Source organism: Coptis chinensis, chromosome 2 (genome assembly GCF_015680905.1).
Source record: "Coptis chinensis isolate HL-2020 chromosome 2, ASM1568090v1, whole genome shotgun sequence".
In the NCBI taxonomy this organism is placed as follows: Eukaryota; Viridiplantae; Streptophyta; class Magnoliopsida; order Ranunculales; family Ranunculaceae; genus Coptis; species Coptis chinensis.
This window is the reverse complement of record NC_141457.1, coordinates 62,459,273-62,479,009: the sequence shown is the minus strand read 5'-3', so window position 1 is coordinate 62,479,009 and position 19,737 is coordinate 62,459,273. Positions and strand designations below refer to the sequence as shown.

Here is a 19,737-nt window from a genome sequence, read left to right as displayed (position 1 = left end):
TGGGATATAACCAGGTCGCCATGTACGGGCCGATCGGGGAGAAGACTGACGCCGTGGGGTAAGCGTCGTACATATTGCTATACGAGAATGCCGTTTGGATTGAAGAACGCCGGGACTACATTTCAGCGGCTAGAGGAGAAAATGTTTGAAAACAAGATTTGAAAGGGGATTGAGATTTACATAGACGACATGGTGGAGAAGATTATGTCAGAGGAAGAACATTTAGAGGGTTTGAAATAGACGTTCAATATACTGCGGTCGTACAATTTAAAGCTTAATCCAGAGAAGTGTACGTTCGGCGTTACTACGGGAAAGTTTCTAGGGTACATAGTTACTTACCGGGGAATAGAGGCCAATCCCGAGCAGATAAGAGCCTTAGTGGAGATGCCGTCACCTCAGGACGTCAAAGAGGTGCAGAGACTTGCGGGAAGGGTCGCGGCTTTGAATAGGTTCATCTCAAAGTTGTCGGACAAGTGTAGGCCGTTGTATCGGTTGCTGAGAAACACTCCGGATTTTGAATGGACCGCGGAATGCGAGGAGGCGTTCCAGGAGTTGAAGAGTTATCTAGGTAAGGCCCCTATGCTGTCGCGGCCAGAACATGGAGAAAAACTATACATGCAATTAGCTCAGTGCTAGTAAGAATTGTGGGTAAGTTAGAAAAGCCGGTGTACTTTCAAAGTAAAACATTGCTGGATGCCGAGACCCAATATAGCAGAGTTGAAAAGTATGCCTTGGCATTGGTGTTCTCTGCCTTGAAGTTGAAACCATACTTTGAAGCACACTCAGTAGTGGTGGTGACAAATCTGCCTTTAAAACAAGCATTGAAAGCAGAAAAATCTGGGAGGATGCTGAAATGGGCAGTAATGTTGAGTTCTTACGAGATACAATATCAGATCAGGACAGCGGAGAAGGCGCAGGTGGTGGTAGAATTCTTAGCAGAGTTTCTAGCGGAGGATCCCACCTAGGGAGAAGAGATGATCATGGAGTCGGAGAAAATCATTAAGCAGGACTGGTTGGACCCCTGGGATCGGAGAAATGGGTGGAGAGTATTCGCTGACGGGTCAGCCACAGACGCTTGCAGTGGGATAGGAGTGGTATTGGCCACACCGGAGAACAACAAAATAGAGTTAACCATGAAGTTAGGGTTCGCGGCATCTAATAATGAGGCAGAGTATGAGGCGGTAATAGCAGGTATGAGAATGGCAGAGGATGTGGGGATAAAAGAGCTGACAGTGTATTCGGACTCGAATTTGGTAGTGTGCTAGGCAAATGGAGGGTTTGCCGTGCGATGAATTGGTAGCGATCCAATTTATGATGGCCGGTGGTGCGGCGGATGATGGATCCAGAAAGAGGACATACGGTGGGGTGGGAGGCATTCTAGAAGGGCCGCGAACATAGGAGTCGAGCATAAAGGCTGAGAACTGACAGTGGAAAGTCGCGACTTGAAGGGATAGCTGACCTGGAGTTGTACCATCGGGACACGTGCCTAGCAGGAGCAAGGGGAAAACCCTAGGGTCGTACGGGAACCCTCCACGCAGCAATCGATGGACCGAGAGATGGAAGGACAGGTGGAGGGCCTAAGAGAAAGGTGAGGGATTATAAATAGAACCGGAGAGGAGAAAAGAAAGATAGGTCACAACAATGATGCTACACCCTAGAAATGAGAGTGTGGAACCACAAAAGCCTTGTGGGCATGGCATTAGTGCCGAATGTGACAGGTCACGAGTCGCAACTACTAGAAATTAGACGTTAGTTCTTATTTTTTTAGACGTTCTTGATCTGCAGTTGAGCTGAAGACCATGGACAAAGGAGATCACTCGAAGAACATCCTCAAAAGCGAAGCTCTACTGCAGGAATATATATATCTCTCCTAAGATAGAATTAATGATGTGATGCCCTGGAATATTATCAAGTTGATCATTCTGAAAAAGAACAATTTATCAAACACTTATAAGTCTTTGCCTTTGGGGCATTATTGGGCTTAGTTACAACCTTAAAAGCAGATTTTACAAATACATCCTTCTTAATTAGTGTTACTTTATATTTCCATAGTCCAAAGTACGGATTGTTGGATCAATTAATTGGCAATGGCGCTAACGAGTAATAAGTATGTGCTGTGTGCTTGACTGCTTGTCATTTTTGAGTTGGGAATTTCGGAGAAAAATGTCAAGCGATTGAAAAACACTATGAAAGATAGGGCTTGGCTGATTGAAATGAAGGGGATAGTTTTTATTGACTGATAGTATGAGTGCCACAATGGGTGGAAGGACACTTGAGTCTTGACAACGCTTAGATCAGTGGCCTAATACTCTCAATCCTAAAACAAGAAATTGGTCCCAAAGCCTATTTTCGGGTGAAAATCACTCTCAAAACCAGTATTGTTTTGTAATCACTCTCAAAGACAATTTTTGGGTGAAAATAACCCAAAAAATCAATTTTCGAGTGAAATATCCCAAATATGTATGAATAATGATTGTTCATACTCTAATATGTGTTATTACTGATCATACATTATGTTGAGATATGAACTTATGAACAGTGATTGTTCATACCCCAAATAGATATGAACAATAATTGTTTATATGAACAGTGACATGATTGTTCATACTCCAATAGGCCAGTGTTTCTACTATACTAATATATTATGTTTAAGGTATAAACAATGATTGTTCATATCCCAAATAAGGCATGAACAGTGACTTTGATATTATAGCATGTAAAATTAGATTGTAACTTTTAGATTGTAATAGGTAAGATTATTGTAACTTTAGATTATAGTAGGTGAGAAATAATGTAGACCACCTATTTCATCACATTTCAACTATAAAAATGGAGGGTGGTGCTCTTATTTGAAAAATGGAATTTGCAATTCATTAATTGTTAGTTTTAGAAATTAGTTAGAGTAGTTTTAGTTAGGAGTAGGAAATTAAGTTTAGAAAATGGAGGCGTAACCTCCATTTTTCTTGTTCTTCATGTTCTTGACTAAAAATCATTTTTAGTTCTTTCAATCTTCAATCTTTCTTGCTTTTTTAATTTAAGTCTTCAATCTTGTTTTAAGTTTAAGTTTAAATCTTCAATCTTTATATATATATTATAGCTCTACCCTCTTCAATTGAGGAAGCGTTTCTAAAGTGTCTACGTGTCATGGCTAATTAAGAAAAAAATAGGAGATAAAATAGAAAACAAATATTTATCTTTATCCTTAGATATATATTATAGTTATACCCTCACCAATCTATTTTTTTGAACACTCGTAGGGAATCCAGTTTTTTCTAAACTCTATTACTACTTATAAAAAAGTAGAATATAAATAAGAAAACAATCCCATCTAAAGTTTCAGAAAGTCTCTAACTTTTCCTAAACACTATAACTAATTACGAAAAAAATAATCTCATCTAAAGTTTCACAGAGTCTCTAACTTTTCCTAAACAATATAGCTAATTACGAAAAAAAATATGAGACAAAAAACTAAATTGCTAAAAACAATAGTTTCCACCGAAAACGATTTTCCTAAAACCATTTCGATTTGATGCGCCATCCACAATGAGATTTAAACATTTATTCATAGTTAAGAATTCCAAAAATCACAATAATTATGACATATTCCAATTAAATTTATAAATTTATATATATATATATATATAAAGCACTCACTATAACCAAACCAAAACAAATTACATGTGGAAAATTAAATTATACAAAAAATAACATCACAAAATATATAATAGAAAATGAAAAATAAAATAACGGCAAAGCAATAATGACAAATATTTTAAAACATATATAATACTGAATGAAAGTAACGTCAAAGAACAATTAATAGGGAACCGAAAACTGGATGCAAATGCATCGAACTAACCTCAGATAATATTTAACGAGAAATCGGAAACTGGATGTAAATGCAAGCATTAAACTAATCTTAAAAAATAATTAATAGAAAATCGGAATATGGATATAACTGCATTAAACTAACCTCAAAGAATAATTAACGGGAAATCAAAACTTGGAAGCAAATACATCAAACTAATATAAAAAAATAATTGTTGGGAAATCAGAAACTGGATGCAAATGCATTGAACTAACCCTCAAATATTAAATTAACGGAAAATCGAAAAATGGATGCAGCTGCATTGAACTAACCTAAAAAAAAAAATTATAAATTGAAAACATGATACAAATGCGTGGAACTAATCTTAAGAATAATTAATGGGAAATCAGAAATCGAATGCAATTGCACTGAACTAATCTTAAAAAATAAACTTGATGCAAATGCATTGAACTAACCTCAAGAAATACTTAACGGGAAATTGGAAATTGGATGCAAATTCATTGAATTAATCTCAAACAATAATTAACAGAAAATCGGAAACTAGATGCAAATGCAACCTTATCAAATAATAAACGAGAAATCGAAAACTGTATGCAAATGCATTAAACTAATCTCACAGAATAATTAATTGGAAATCAGAAACTGGATGCAAATGCGTTGAACTTATCTCAAAGAACAAATAACATGAAATTGAAAATTGGATGCAAATGTATTGAACTAACCACAAATAATAATTAATGAAAATCGGAAACTAGATGCAACCGCATTGAACGTACTAACCTAAAAAAAATAGCGGGAATCGAAAATTGGATTCAACTGCATTGAACTAACCTCAAAATATAAATAACGAAAAATCAGAAACTTGATGCAAATGCATTGAACTAACCTCAAAATATAGTTGGATTATATGTTGTGTTTTGCATTTAAAATTGTGTTTATCTTATCTCTTTCTGTATGATTGGTAAGTCCTTGCTATTCAAGTAGCTTCAATATATACGAACTTTGCCTTATTAGGCAATCTCACAAAACTTAAATCAAACTTCTATTATTAAACAACCAAATGAAGTTGAAGGGTTTTATCAAATGTGAGTTGTTTTTTTAATAGAGAGTGAGGTTTTCACATTATAAGAAATTTGGATGAGTGATCAATATAATATTAATATATAATAGTTCTGCATATTTGCAAATATTTTTTAGATTAATTAATATAACAACACCCGTTTGTAGATAATCTTTGCAGATTTCACATAGTAAGTCATGCATAATTTAAAGAATAATTAACGAAAAATTGAGAACTGGATAATCTTTGATGATCCAATATAGTAAATCAAACATAATTTATTTTTTATGTCATGTTTGTAAAGACACTACATAACTACATATGGATCAATAGAAGTTTGTATTACACACCACAATGGATACTTAAAAGGAATCGAAAACTAGATTCAAATACATAACTAAGCTAAAAGAGTAATTAACGGGAAATCGAAAATTTTATGCAAATGCAATAAACTAAACTCAAAAAGTAATTAACTAGAAATCGAAAACTGGATGCAATTGCATTAAACTAACGTCAGAGAATAACTAACGGAAAATTAGAAATTGGATGCAAATCCTTGAAAAATATTTACTGGGAAATCTTAAACGGTATGCAAATATATTAAACAAACTTCAAATAATAATTAATGGGAAACAAAAAACTGGATGCAAATGTATTGAATTAAACTCAAAAAATAATTAACATAAAATAAAAAACTGAATGTAACTGCATTGAACTAACCTCATAGAATAATTGGTGGGAAATCAAAAACTAAATGCAAATATGCATTGAAATAACCTCAAATAATAGTTAACGGGAAATCAGAAACCGGATGTAATTGCATCGAACTAACCTCAAAGCATAAATAATAAATTGGATGCAAATGCATTGAACTAACTTCAAGAAATAATTAACGGAAAATCGGAAACTGGATGCAAATTCATTGAACTAATCTCAAATAATAATTAACTGAAAATCGGGAACTAGATACAAATGCAATCTTATCAAATAATAAACGAGAAATCGAAAACTGGAAACTGGATGCAAATGCATTAAACTGATCTCACAGAATAATTAATCGGAAATAAAAAACTGAATGCAAATGCATTGAACTTATCTCAAAGAACAATTAACATGAAATTGAAATTTGAATGCAAATGTATTGAACTAACCACAAATAATAATTAACGAGAAATCGGAAGCTGGATGCAACTGCATTGAACTAACCTCAAAAATTAAATAACAGGAATTGGAAATTGGATACAACTGCATTCAACTAACCTCAAAATATAAATAATGGAAAATCAGAAACTGGATGCAGATGTATTGAACTAATCTCAAAGAGTAATTAACGGGAGATTGGAACCTGGATGCAAATGCATTGAACTAATCTCAAAAACTAATTAACGAAACATCAAAAACTGGATGCAACTGTACTGAATTAATCTTAATGGATAACTAACGGAAAATTATAAAGTGGATGCAATTGCACTGAACTAACCTCAAATAATAATTAACGGGAAATCGGAAACTTGATGCAACTGCATTGAACTAACCTCAAAGAATAATTAATGAGAAATTGAAACCGAATGCAATGTACTACATTGAACTAACCTCAAAGAATAATTAATGGAAAATCATAAACTTGATGCAAATGCATTGAACTAATAACCCTAAAACATGTTTGTATTATATGTAAGGGGAATAAATGTCTCGACAATTATAGTTTTGCATTTTAAATAGTGTTTATCATAATTTTGTTATTATGATTATTGATTAAGAATGTCATGCTATTCAAGTAGCTTCAATATTATCTTCGTCACATTGAGAATTCTCACAAAACTTCAATCAAACTTCTATTATTAAATCTAACAACAAAAAGAAGTCGATGAGTTTTATCAAGGTTTGATACTTCTTTTTTTTTTTTTTATAGAGAGTGGTGCAAGAAATTTGAATGACTGATTAGTATAATTTTCATATCTTATAGCTATGCATAGTTACTAATATTTTTTACAATAATTTAATATAACGACACCCGTTCGTAAAATGGGTTCGAAAGCTAGTCATGTTTTAAAGTTTAAGAAAAAAAACCAAATCCTTTTTCTCATCAATCCAATTCAAACTCCAAAGTTTTAATTTTATGTTTGCTTTTGATTCCACAAGAGTCTAGAGGTGGGAAAGACATCTTTGCTCCAAGCTACACAACAATCAAAGAGAGAGTAAGGTAAAAAAATAGGTTGTGTATTTGTACGTGTCAAAATCATATGGTTCGTGCGTTAAATGTCGTATGAATTAATACGAACGTGCAAATAACGATTTATCATGTGTTATTGTCTAATAATTACACAAGAGTTTCTACCTCAATTGGTTGTGTACCCCTTTCCTCTTGGGAGAAGTTGCAAGTTCGAATCCCACCAAGTGTTGGTTTTCCTTCGGGGTTGATGAGCATTCGGGTAATGTAAGTCATCAAATTAGAGTCCTTCAATGTAACCAGTGTGGCCTTCGGGTAATGTAAGTCATCAGACTAGGGTCCTTCAATGTAACCGGTGTGGATTTGCATTAACCCTCTAAATATTTCGAAAAAACACTTTCTGCAAACAAATTATGAGCATGCGCTACTCTCAACAGCTACTCCAATATTGTGACAACAAATGCTACTTTTAGCTAACCTCCAGTTTTCTCTTAAAGATGTGCGACTTGCACTAATTGGGATAAGAAGGAAACTCTAGATCAACCTACAACCCTCCTGAGATGTAGTTGTAATCCCAGAAATAGAGGCGCTTAATGCTGTCAAAAAAACAAATAAGTGACTGTCAGAGACTTCTTACAAACAATAAGAAACCTTGTTTCTCTTAACGGCAGTATGCTTCTAGCAAAAGTTAATCTTTTAACTATTCTTATTTCGGTGGTTTGTAATCTTCCCAATCACATGAACTCTTGGATAACAAATACTCGTTCTTAACGTTCAACTAAAGCTACATTTTGTTCCCTCTACTATTACAATTTGCAACGTCACTAGCCTTCTCTCTCTTTCAAAACCGTCAAACTGCATATCCTCAGCTAAACTTATAGTTCAAAAAATTGGAATAGTGATACTGTGCTTCTTTACCCTGTAAATTTGCAGAAGTTAGTTACACAACTAAAATCCTAGCGGAGGCGATAAATCCAGTTAAGACTTTGCTTCCATTTCAAAAGGCAAAGTTTTTGAGAATACCTACCAAGTCCTTGAATTCCCCTGCTAGTTCAGAATGTCTCAGAGTAACGTTTACAAATTCGCATGATAAACAACTACACCAAATGATTTTCTCTACTCAAGGAATGAAGCTCAATTAATCTTCAAAGTTTCTATTGCCGAAGCATTCCAAACTTTCATACAACAAATTGAAGAATTCGACAGAGTTCCTTGCCCTTTCTTTGTCCTTTAAAATCTTCAAAGAGAAAATCCACAGCTAGATGCTTTTCTTTCAAATTTGAGAAAGGGCAAAAATGATTTCATCAACTATAGGAAATGAAATCCTGCTGATGATCTTTACATTTCATATTATTCTTAAATTACTTCATATTTGCAAACAGAAATATTAGGAACTCAACATAGCTCCTTACAGAGAAACCTGAACCCAACCTCTTAGTTAGTAAGCACTGCTAAATTCCAAGGAATAAAACATCAAACCCATCTACAGACACTAGACACTGTGTCACTGATACACAATGGGAACCTTATGACACCGCAAAAAAAAAATTATCAACCAATTGCTCCTCAAGATTGAATATAAAGTTTGGACCCGTAAACAGAAACAATAAACCTAAGCCTCCTATGTCTCCCTACTACACAATTGATCCATCTCCTTAGCTTTATTATGGACACAGAAGTTTTCTCTTTTCTCTTCCATTAGGGAGTCTATCAAAAGTTTTTAGACTCGTTGAATAAATTGTAAGAGTTTCCTTTTACGAACTTTAACTTTGATGAGAATGTTTTTTTGCAGGTGCTGACTGGCAAAGTCGGTAAAACCTTTGGGTGATGATATCAGAGGTCTGGGGCTCGAACCCCGCCAGTATCAAAGAGTTACTGATCTCATTTAAAAACAGGCTTACTAATAAAAAATAAAAAAGTAAATGTAATATGGGTTTAATAAATTTAATTGATCAGCAGTGGGGGGAAACAAAGTAAAAGTTGGGTACTCTGGACTGAATTTAGCTCAACTACATGAAGAATTCATGGTCATACCTTTTACTGCCTCACACCTTATATAAACTTCTACGATAGTACAAGAAAAGATTCAACAAAGTAATCAATTTCTTTTACAATTTTCTGAAAACCATCTATTCCCCAAACAACCACATGAGAGGATGTAAGAGCTCATCGAACCGGGAAACAGTTACTTCAACCACTTATGAAACTTACAAATTAGCTCAGGTGACCTTCTCCTATCAAAATAAAAAGAATAAAAGAGAATCATTATAAACAGTTGGCACGATTTATGGCCTCAAATACAAATTCACACTATGGGCGACATTGTATGTGGAATCACACTAGCTAGCATGTCCAATGAGCTGTCTTATTATGGGCTCCAAAATAGAAAATCATATTTTTCCACCAATGCTTTGTCCTGGAAGTATTAACTCGGATTCTATGTAGCCGAGGCTGTGATCGACCATTTAATTCTAAATGAGTAAAAGGGCTGTGTTATTTATTCATCTATTTTTTTCTCGGAATGCATTCATATAAAACAGAAGTAGCAGTATAAGTGGCGCAAAAGTGACATACCTAGCAAAACAAAGCTTCCATGAAATTGGATCCAAGTTCAGAATACTAGAACCATAAACCTCACCAAGTATTTCATCAGAGGCGCCAGGCAATACATAACACTGGTTACTAAGGCTTGTATCAACCTTCAGGACTGATGTCACGACCAGTCTCTGGCATCCACACTCTAAGAAGCCGGTCATAAAATGAGCAAGTAGCCACTACAGACCTTTCTCTTTCACCTCTTTGCCAATCTGCTCCATACGCCAAAGAGTTGTGCTTACCATAAGTCTCCATCAATAGAACATTATCATTTTTAGTGCTCACAACTGCAAATCCATTGTGCATACAGGCTGCCAATATCAGGCCTGGAATTGAAGGGTGGTGCTTGATTCTCCACACTCCTCCTCCTAAGCATATTGAACTCTCATTTATGGGCTTAGAGATAGATCTAACATCCCAAACCCTTAGGTACTCATCATAGCTTCCAGTAAGTAGCGTATTATGATCTGCAGGACTCTTTGCAATGCAGCAAATACCCATCTTATGAGTCTTTTTGTTTTGAAAGGCCAAACTTGAAAGACTCTCCCGCAAATCCCAACAACTGAATCTACAATCATCTGATCCAGTGTACACCAGATGGGGTTGGTGGGTATCAAAGGAAGTCGCCCAGACCTCAAAGTCATGTGCTACCCAGGTTTGCTGTACTTTCAGCTGGGCCTCTCTAACAGTAATTATAGAGGCGGAGCCATCCGAAAGCCCTACTGATATGGATGTAGCTGATGGGTTCCAGTCCAGGCACAGACACATGGAAGAGCTGACTTTTTCTCCAGCAATTTCTGTCAACAGGTCCCCTGCGCATCATACAAAATGCAAAATGTGAGTACAAAGAATCAGAGCTCTCTGAATTAAAAATGTATTGACTTCATGAAATATAAAAGCTGGAGTTTTTCTTGCTAACATGTGTTATCTGGAAGGATTTGGTTAGACAAGGATTTGTGAACTCCATTTATTTTTCCAGATAAAGATAATGTCAAAGCACAAACACTAAATTCTTAAATTTTAATATATTTGAAAATATAAGCATCACTATTCCATTTGTTGGTGCAGGATATAATTCTTATTGTATCAGCTAACACTTAAGAAAAATATGGAGCGGAATCAATTGCTTTTAAGGTGATTAAAGATGGCCTCGATAGATTATAGTTTTCGCAACCTTCAGGTTACAACTATAAGGAGGAATATCAAACCATTTTACGGGTTTATGTTTGTCACATGCGTACTTCTACTATAGTACTAATGTCTAAATCAAAATACTTAATATCAAAATTATACTTGACAGTAAATGCATATGCATACGCCAACAAGGGAGGAACGGGTTACAATGGAGGAGATGAACATGTTGCAGAAGTAGGCGTGTGTGCACAGCTAAGCTCCGCACCCACCTTTTGCACGTACTCTGTGACTAGATGATGAAATACATGATTAGAGTACTAGTTTATTTTTGTTAATTGCTATTTTTAGCAGTTATTTAACAGTTTTGCTTCCCAAATTGGAATCCTTGTGTCCCAAGGAATTTCTTGCGTAAAATTAGGCATATTGCCCAACGCATTGAGAATATTTTTATAAGAACAGATTCTGTTCTGATTTAAAGTGTGTTGATTTTAGAGTTTATCCCAAATCCCCTTCCCCCCCTAGAAAATCAGGGCTTAAATCAGCCCTAATTTCATCATTGTGGTGATTCAAAAGTTGCTTCCACCTTCAAAACCCATCACCATATGAAACAGAAGTAAACTAACAGAAACTCTACATATAACTGAGGCAAAAAAAAATAATAGAAATAAAAAAATCAAACCGTATATTCTGTTGATATAGCTCTCAGTATCACAACAATAAAGAAAATAGAAAAGAGCTTGTGGAAATTTCGTTGGCCTTTCGCATCTAATTTACCTTTAACTAAAGTTCAATCCAAGGTAAGCATTCTGGAGTAAAGAAATTATGTGATAAGGGATGCTGAATCTATATATTACCTCCATTTTGTTGTTTATCCAAAGTACATCCTAAACTGTTTACTCTCAGGTAGCCATCAGCATCAGCTTGAGCGAGTAGTGGAACAACATTAGCTCCAATAGGATTCCATTTTATATCAAAAATACCAACAGTCTCCACATGATGAAACAAGTCGAGTTTGCCCTGATCAGCATCAACAGCAAAAAGTGATATGCTTCCAGAACGATTAGGATGATCACCTTCTTGTAATGTGTATGTAGAAGCAGCTAGAACATGGTGGAATGAGTCATGTGGGCAAAACTCTACTGCATCAACATTGCCATACAGATAGCAATTTGCAACATCCATACCTATATAACACCAAGCAACGATTACAAATCAGGAACCTTATTAAATACATTCTCATTTGCCTCTTTATGAGTCTAAGCAAGCATTTGCTGTTTCTGTTCAAATTCCCTTGATTTTTTTTAAAAAAAAAAAATTCAAAAACTAATTACTCCTGGAAAGAAGATGTGCCACGTCGATTTATAAGGGTGCTGCTTGGTAAATTTTGAGTTTGTACGTAAGGATAAGTTTACATAACCCCCATGGTTAGAAATGAATACACTTCATTTTTATATGTGGTGTGTCTATACTATATGCCCACGCAGCCTAACTTCAGCCGCAACATGACTGCAACCAGTTCTTACTAGAATAACTGCATAGCAATGGGCATGAGCGGAGCAGGTAAAGAAAAAAATATATGAAGTTAAAGGGTATGGGAAAATACAAAACTATTCAAGTTAATACAAAACAGGAACATGTACAGCGAGGATATGGGAAAATTTTAGCACCTTCAAGAACCTAATGAGAAATTGTTTTTTTACATAGGCAGGGCATTGCCATAACTATTATGGAAAAAACTTTCCATCGAAGTCGTTGAGGGTAGATTTATGCAAATATTCATCTACGATTCCAATAATTTACTGATGTTGTTATAGGGTACTATTCAAGTATATGGAGGTGCAGCTCATCCTATTCGTCAAATGCAATCACATAACTAAGTAAGCATTAAATTCAAAAGCTCAGAATATCAAGTCTGCATATCATAAAGAGCAAAGAGAATCACATCCAGTTGACTTTCGAGAAGAACATTGGTGCGGTGAGAACAAGCCTTATACTGGGATAGAGTAGAGTTGAGGATCATATACAGACATGGTATCCAGAAGGACAAAAAAAAATGTAGTATGGTATCACATTTAGCATCCCTGATTACAATTTTCTGAAAAGGATGGTATAGAGCCTCTATAAAATAGAGGACACTAAAGTGCATCTATCATTTGACATATGTGTGCATTTTCGTTTAATTCGAAAATTCTTACACACTTTTAAGCACTTATTTTCCTTGGCTAAACGTATAAGTTGCAGTATTCACTGAGATTTCCCATCATCTTCTTCAAATTTAATAGTCACTTACCCATACAGAATTATCCATGCTCTCTAAGGCATTAGTGTAACCTGAACCCTTTATCATTCTCACCTATATATAATACTATTCTACAGCTTTCATGAGTTACTCCATTATAGAACTGAAATTTCTGACCATGACATGAAGTACATTAGTGAGAACTGAACCTCAAAGAGGGGAGCAAACAGAAACAATCAATCCATGATATTCATGAATGTCCATGCATCACTAGTATAGGTATAGATCTCAAAGTATAAACCCTGTATGCCATATATCATTCTTTCAAGTGTCAGTGTAGTTTAAAAAAAAAACAAAAAAAAATTACAAAACCCAACACAAAAAACCATTTCAAAAAGTGGAGAGCAGACTCGGCGAAGGAGCCACCTCATAAACTCCTGCACCAAAGGATCCCCATGCTGAGCATGATGATGAATTGCACCACCTTTCAAAACTCTACAACTATCAACCAAAACAAGCATCAATCTCATCTTAACCGTCGGCTCGGCAAACCAAACCGACAACCTCCTCAACGAAAGATAATTCCCTGAACTCACCACCTCCAAAACCATCGGAATAGGATTCATCAACTGAGCTTCAAGTACTGCCAACAACTTATAATACTCCAAAAGCTCATCTTGCAACGCAGCACAAAACGCTTGTCCAACTGTCCCAGCATCTGCAGCTGGAAAATTATCCATACTCTCAGAAACATACCCTTTCACTTTCTTAAACAACCAACCTAAGTCACATAACTTCCAAACCATAACCCTAGTTGCGCTAGGCACTTTAATCGAATCCAACACAACATAACCATCTACTCTTATCAAATTAACACATTTCCCATCAATCCCTTGACAAGCATATTAAACATCTCTAACTAAAACCCCTTCACTCACCTCACTCTCTTCCTTCAACAACCCCCAAACTATTTTCCTAGGCTTTCGAAACTAACAAAACCCCATTAGTCCCTTTACTCTTCTCCACGTTTTCTGATACCCATTACTCAAATCGTCATATATAACAGGTAACAATTAATACCGTTTTCCATTTTATATACTTAATACAACAAATGAGTAATGAGTATATAAACTAGTACCATTTTTCAATGAAAATTTTATGTATAAATCTAAAAATTCAATAAAATCCAATAAAATCCAATCCACAAATAAGTATATACTATGATCAAATTCATCAAAGAAAATGTGAGTTTAACCATATCAAGCAAAACAATATCTTAAAAAAAAAAAGGCAGGAAAGGAATGGAAAAATAACTAAAAGCTCAGTAAAAGTGGTTACCGTTATTTCAGTTAGAAGTTGTTTTTCTTGCACGAGTGAAGAAGTCTAAAACCATTGGTTTTATACTTTTCAGTCAAACTGGGAGTGCTCAAATTGGGCTTGAGATTGAAACCCAAGCCCAAACTAGGTACCATCTCTAATTAGTCACTGGTTTTAGTTCAGTGTCAACTGTCAGGTTTTGTCTATGCATGTGTGTGGTGAATACAATGCCTTTTTAAAGAGCATAAATTCTGCATGTTTTTATGTCTCCCTTCTTTTTGTTCTCTTGGAAAGAGATGATAGTGGTTGTTTTCCAAGTAGTGTTTTTAGGGAGCAATCGAGCTCCTCCCAAGTCTCAATCCAACCGAGCCCCATGCCATATCAAGATCAGCAAAACATGTCCCATTTGATAAATGTGTGATCCTTTTTTCATCATCTTTCAGTCATTCATATATGCATTTATCTCCAAGTTGGTCAGCAACATGAACCACAATATTTGTCCTATTCAACTTTATAGGAAAAGCCATTATCTTAGATTTGTTAATAGACGTTCCTTCTTGTATGATTGCCAGGTTCATTCATAAGTCATAACCTTTTTTCATTGGCTTTAATTTATGGATGTTATTTGATTACTGGTTGTCAAAGTTATGGCCCTTGTTTTATGACAAAAACTTGGGCTTTTGAAACAAAACCAATTAACCAATGCCAATTAAGTTCCAAGTTATAACACTTGAAATGAGGCCCAAATAGCGATTGTTGTGGACATAACGATATATGATATTGGGCTGAAATGTTTGCCTTTTGTTCGGTAGAGTGAACCGAAGTTAAAATTCAGCAATTCAGACGGGGATTAACTAGTAGCCGAAGGCCCAAAATATCGAATTCGGTGAATATTTCAGTGTATCCAAAAACCAATATATATAAGAAATATTGGATATATCCATTTTTTTTTGCAGATTTTAGCTCCATCTGACGTAGCTGTAACATACCAAAGAAAGAAGATCATGAAATGATATGTTGCGTTTTATTGGTGGATCACTTTGGGATACTAATTTTGTTTGAATTATGGACATAAATCTTTGATCTTTCATGTAATGTCAGTTTGTCTTTGAATTCTGGATGTAATGCAAGAAATGAGCCTGATTAGTTTGTCAAATTTTCATAGCTATGCCAGAAAACAGTTTATTATAATTCATATTTGCATATGTAAATTTACATTTCATAACTTGTGTCACCAGTCAGATGACAGGAAAAAAACGTATGTGAAAATCAACGTGTACATGTAAATTCATATTTACATAACCTGTGTCACTTGTTAGATGTTAGAAAAAACATCTATGAAATTTCATATTTGCATATGTAAATTTGTATTCACATATGTAACTTCATATTTGCATATGCCAATTCATATTTTCATATGTAAATTCATATTTCCATAACCCGCGTCACCTGGTTAGAACTCAAATGTCAAAAAAACGTCTATAAAAATTCAGCGACTGTAAATATAGTTTTACAAAATGTGTCTATATAACATCAAAATGTAAAATCCAAACAAGAAAAAAAATGAAAGTTCATCGACATCCAACATAAGAAGAAAAAAGAAAAAAGAAAACTATTCAATAACTTGAATCGTTGAATCAATGAATCGGTGCAGAGCATGTCGTAGGAGTGGAGCCCACTCTTGGATTGCGGTGGTCATAGCAAAGACGCTTGTTCTTCTTCCTACCTCTTGCAACATCCGTGGTGTGCTTCTATTTCTTGTCTGGTCACACACTAGCATATTTTATATATTCAGTTCCACAAGTATTAGTATGTTGACACTCAAAGTTTACAACAATTTAGAAGTTATAACATACGAATTATGGATATTTCAACAAACTAGCTAGTAAAACTCTTCATTTTCTCTGATAGCGATTTTTACCCGAAGATCAACATAATGTATACCTTATGAATTTGGCATTGTGAATTTGTGACACATCAATCATCATTGAAAACAAAATATTATAGAGATATTACTCAACTAAACTTTACAATTTAGTTTGTTTCTTACTCAAGAACATGTCAAAACTCAACCATCAATGACAAATGGGGCCAGACTAGCCCATTTTCGTCTAATCGAGCACATTGTTCCTTCTTATCCACGATCAACACCTTACAACTTCGTCCACATTCCAAACATGGAACAAACCTAGATCCTCCACAGCCTTCACAGACACCACTCCCAGGTTCCCTACTCTTGCCAACCACGTTGAGTAGTTTATTGAGTCTACCCAATTCATTAAGCTCAATCGCCTCATCCACACCTCCTATGTACCTCCCTTTAAGAAACAGCTTAGGGACACTTACCCTTTCACCCAACATCTCCCTCAACTCATTCAAGAATTGACCATGCAGTTGAAATTTGAATGATGGGGGAGAGAGAAAGAGGAGGAGGGAAAGTGTTAACACTAATTGAGAAGGCAACAAATTCAATACCACCATAAGTTGACCCACGTCTTTTGAAAGCAATCAAATCTATGGTTTGTTATTCTCATGACTCAGAAACTCAATTCGCCTTTGATTCGTTAATGCAACAAATGGACAGGAGCATCAAAAAATTTAAGGTTGAAATCGGTGTGTTCTTCGCCATTGTTGCCAGTAAAAAATATTGAGAACAAACCCAAAAACAAACGAGTGGTCTGGCTGAAAAGATAAAGGGTAAAAAAGGAAATAAATTTTGTTTCGAAATAAAAAATAGACCGAGATTCATTAGTTTCACAAAAACAGGGAGTTTATTTAATGGGGGGGGGGGGGGGGTTTAAAAATAGGGGGTTAGGTAGGTTGGGCCGCCATGAGGGAGGTTTAGCATAACAGGCTAGGAAGCAGGGGTGTGAGCCCCATTTCTTGATTTTTTTTGTGACCAGTCCAAACTATCTAAAATATCAGAAATATAGGAAATATCAGTAAAAAAATATTGTAAAATATTGGAAATATCGGAAATATAAGATATTTATATTAAAAAATGGTCAAAAAGTCAAATGATATATATCGTAAATATCACATATATCGGTTATATTGGTGATATAAAGTTTTATATCGGAAATTCTGATATATATCGGGAAAAAAAGGATTCAATATTCGGTGGATATATATCGGATATATCGATGTCAGTGTACCAAAAAAAGATATATATTGGCGATATATCAGATATATCGGTGATATTTTGGGCCTTGGTTGACAGTACGTATTACGTAGTCTACTACCCAGTAGGTGCTACTTGTTGTGTTTATACTAGTATTAGCTCGTGCCTGCACAAAAAAGCCCCAGCAGAAGCGCAACGAAAAAAGGCTAACTGCCCACCCAAAAAGTCCAGTCGGCATTTGTTGACTTCAAACAATGATCCAATACTCCTGTTGCTACTCATTATATTGTCCATGCCCCATAAGCCCTAAGATCCACCACGTCATAAATATTATAAGTAGATCCAAAAGTAAGGTTGGTTTCTAGGGCCCCACACCACCCTAATTTGTTATATAGACTAGTTAATGCCCGTGCCTTTGGCACGGATTTCATGAAGTTATCATATATTATAGCTCCCTAACAATCATTGATCTCAAAGTACAATAATTAGGCAAAGGAAGATTTTTTTTTTCTTGGCTTTTACACTTATTTGCATATGGATAGACTTCAACTTTGCAACAACATCCAAGAGCTACGCCTCTTCCTCCGAACACGATAGTAATTAACTATCAGGAGTAATTAAAAAAATTGAATCAGCAAATACTTGAACATCATTGAGAGCTGTGTACTCTTCACAAAGTACTATGTTTTATAGCAGTATGTGAAAGACCATTATCTTCTTTAGTTTCATTACTTTTTGCATCTTAATCAGTAACTCTTGGTGATTTTCCAAGTAATTCTTTGATGCTATGTACTTGTAAGTTATGTTCATTTATGTCTAAATGGTAAAATTCAGCTAAATATTGTATAGTGATGAATTTTTGCAGAAGGCCCCAACACCTACAGTGAATATCATTAGTGGTTGCTAGTTGCTGGTACTGGAGAAGTGTAGATACTCTCCATTGTTCCAACAGTTGGTCTGTGTGATGGTAAAATACAGTAGCATGTAACAATTCAATTGCTCGACAACTTTTCACAGACCACAGATACATTCAAATCTTACAAAAGCAAAAAAAAAAAAAAAGAGATAAAATGATAATGGTGTGATACTTCATCTTCAAAAAAAAAAACACACACACACACACACACACATTTGCAGAAAGGCAGCTCTGCATCCATTTTCAGAGAGGCAGCTTAGACTTTTGATCGGTGTCTCCGCAGTGTTCTCCAGGGTATTATGGTTTCTGATGGTCCTGGCTTTGGTGTATTGCAGTGCTGTTTATCGACACTCCCATTACGTCTGGGTGGTTTAGGTATTTATTGTGCCACTGATGCCTCTACATTTGCTTTTGTGGCATCTCGTTTTCAGACTTCTGAGCTTCAGAACCACATTCTTAGGAGTTGTGGTCCAGTGCCTTTGGATGAGATTCTTGATGTTGCTAGTAGTGCATTGAGTCTCTGTCTATCTGATTTTGACCTCAATTCTCTGGCTATGAATGCTACCGTCCCCTCAAAACCACAAAATATTTTGGCAGAAGCATTATACGGTAAGATTGTTGTTGGTCTTGAGAGGGAGTTTGATTTATCTGCTCGTCAAAAGGCAGTCATGGGATGCTTGCAGTCGGAACACGCAAAAGATTTTCTATTTGCTATTTCGATGGAGGGACTTGGACAGCATATGTCGCCGGTGGAGTATCATTCTATTCTCCGATATCGTCTCATGATTCCTTTGTACTATGACGGTGGTTTATGCCCTGTTTGCAAAAAGTGTAGATTGGATGCTTTCGGGGACCATGCAGCACATTGTCAACATTTTTCAGGTTTCAAATACCGACATGATCATGTCAGAGACATTTTATGCGATGCGTTTTGGAGGATTGGGGTACAAGTGAAGAAGGAGGCTCCTATCAATTTTCTCACTGATCTGAATGAGGGGAGTTCGACACTTCGGCCTGTGGATGTATTGATTTATAGTTGGTCTGAAGGGAAGCATGCATGTGTTGATGTAACTGGAGCCTTTTCGTTAGTAGGGCTTGGGAATGGAGTCTTTGAAGTGGGAGGAGTGGCTAATAGAGCAGCGGCAGGAAAGATTGAGAAACACGAGGATGCTTGTAAGGCTAACCAGCATTGTTTCATTCCGTTCAGTTTCGACACTTTTGGTTTTTTGATACAACATTCAGTTGAGCTCCTTAAGAGGTTGCAGAAAGTTATGGACAGTAACATAATGACAGCTAGTTCTAACGAGTTTGTATTTAGGAGGATAGGATTTTCCATTCAGAAAGGACTTGTAGCGC

The 19,737-nt window shown here is 35.6% G+C and overlaps 1 protein-coding gene across 3 annotated transcripts; it reads right to left on the bottom strand.

Moving 5' to 3' along the window:
- Positions 1 to 9,023: 9,023 nt before the first annotated feature.
- On the bottom strand, positions 9,024 to 14,552 carry LOC147517040 (Transducin/WD40 repeat-like superfamily protein). Of its 3 annotated transcripts, none has more exons than XM_086589459.1 (4): positions 14,366 to 14,550; positions 11,643 to 11,972; positions 9,634 to 10,466; positions 9,024 to 9,293 (listed from the first exon to the last, which is right to left on the bottom strand). In XM_086589459.1, exons 2-3 carry the CDS (start codon positions 11,968 to 11,970, stop codon positions 9,754 to 9,756), a joined length of 1,041 nt encoding a protein of 346 aa, XP_086445585.1. In that variant the 5' UTR covers positions 11,971 to 11,972; positions 14,366 to 14,550; the 3' UTR covers positions 9,024 to 9,293; positions 9,634 to 9,753. The 3 variants fall into 3 exon arrangements, with proteins under 3 accessions (XP_086445585.1, XP_086445586.1, XP_086445587.1); XM_086589460.1 differs by lacking the exon at positions 14,366 to 14,550 and adding an exon at positions 13,454 to 14,022; XM_086589461.1 differs by lacking the exon at positions 9,024 to 9,293 and adding an exon at positions 9,300 to 9,530 and having other exon boundaries at positions 14,366 to 14,552.
- Positions 14,553 to 19,737: the final 5,185 nt, after the last annotated feature.

Excerpts from the sequence above, each read along its gene's own strand:
- LOC147517040 (XM_086589461.1), bottom strand. The coding sequence starts at position 11,970 with ATGGATGTTGCAAATTGCTATCTGTATGGCAATGTTGATGCAGTAGAG. Across the intron at positions 10,467-11,642 it reads GGATAAACAACAAAATGGAG|GGGACCTGTTGACAGAAATT; the intron begins GTAATATATAGA and ends TATGATGCGCAG.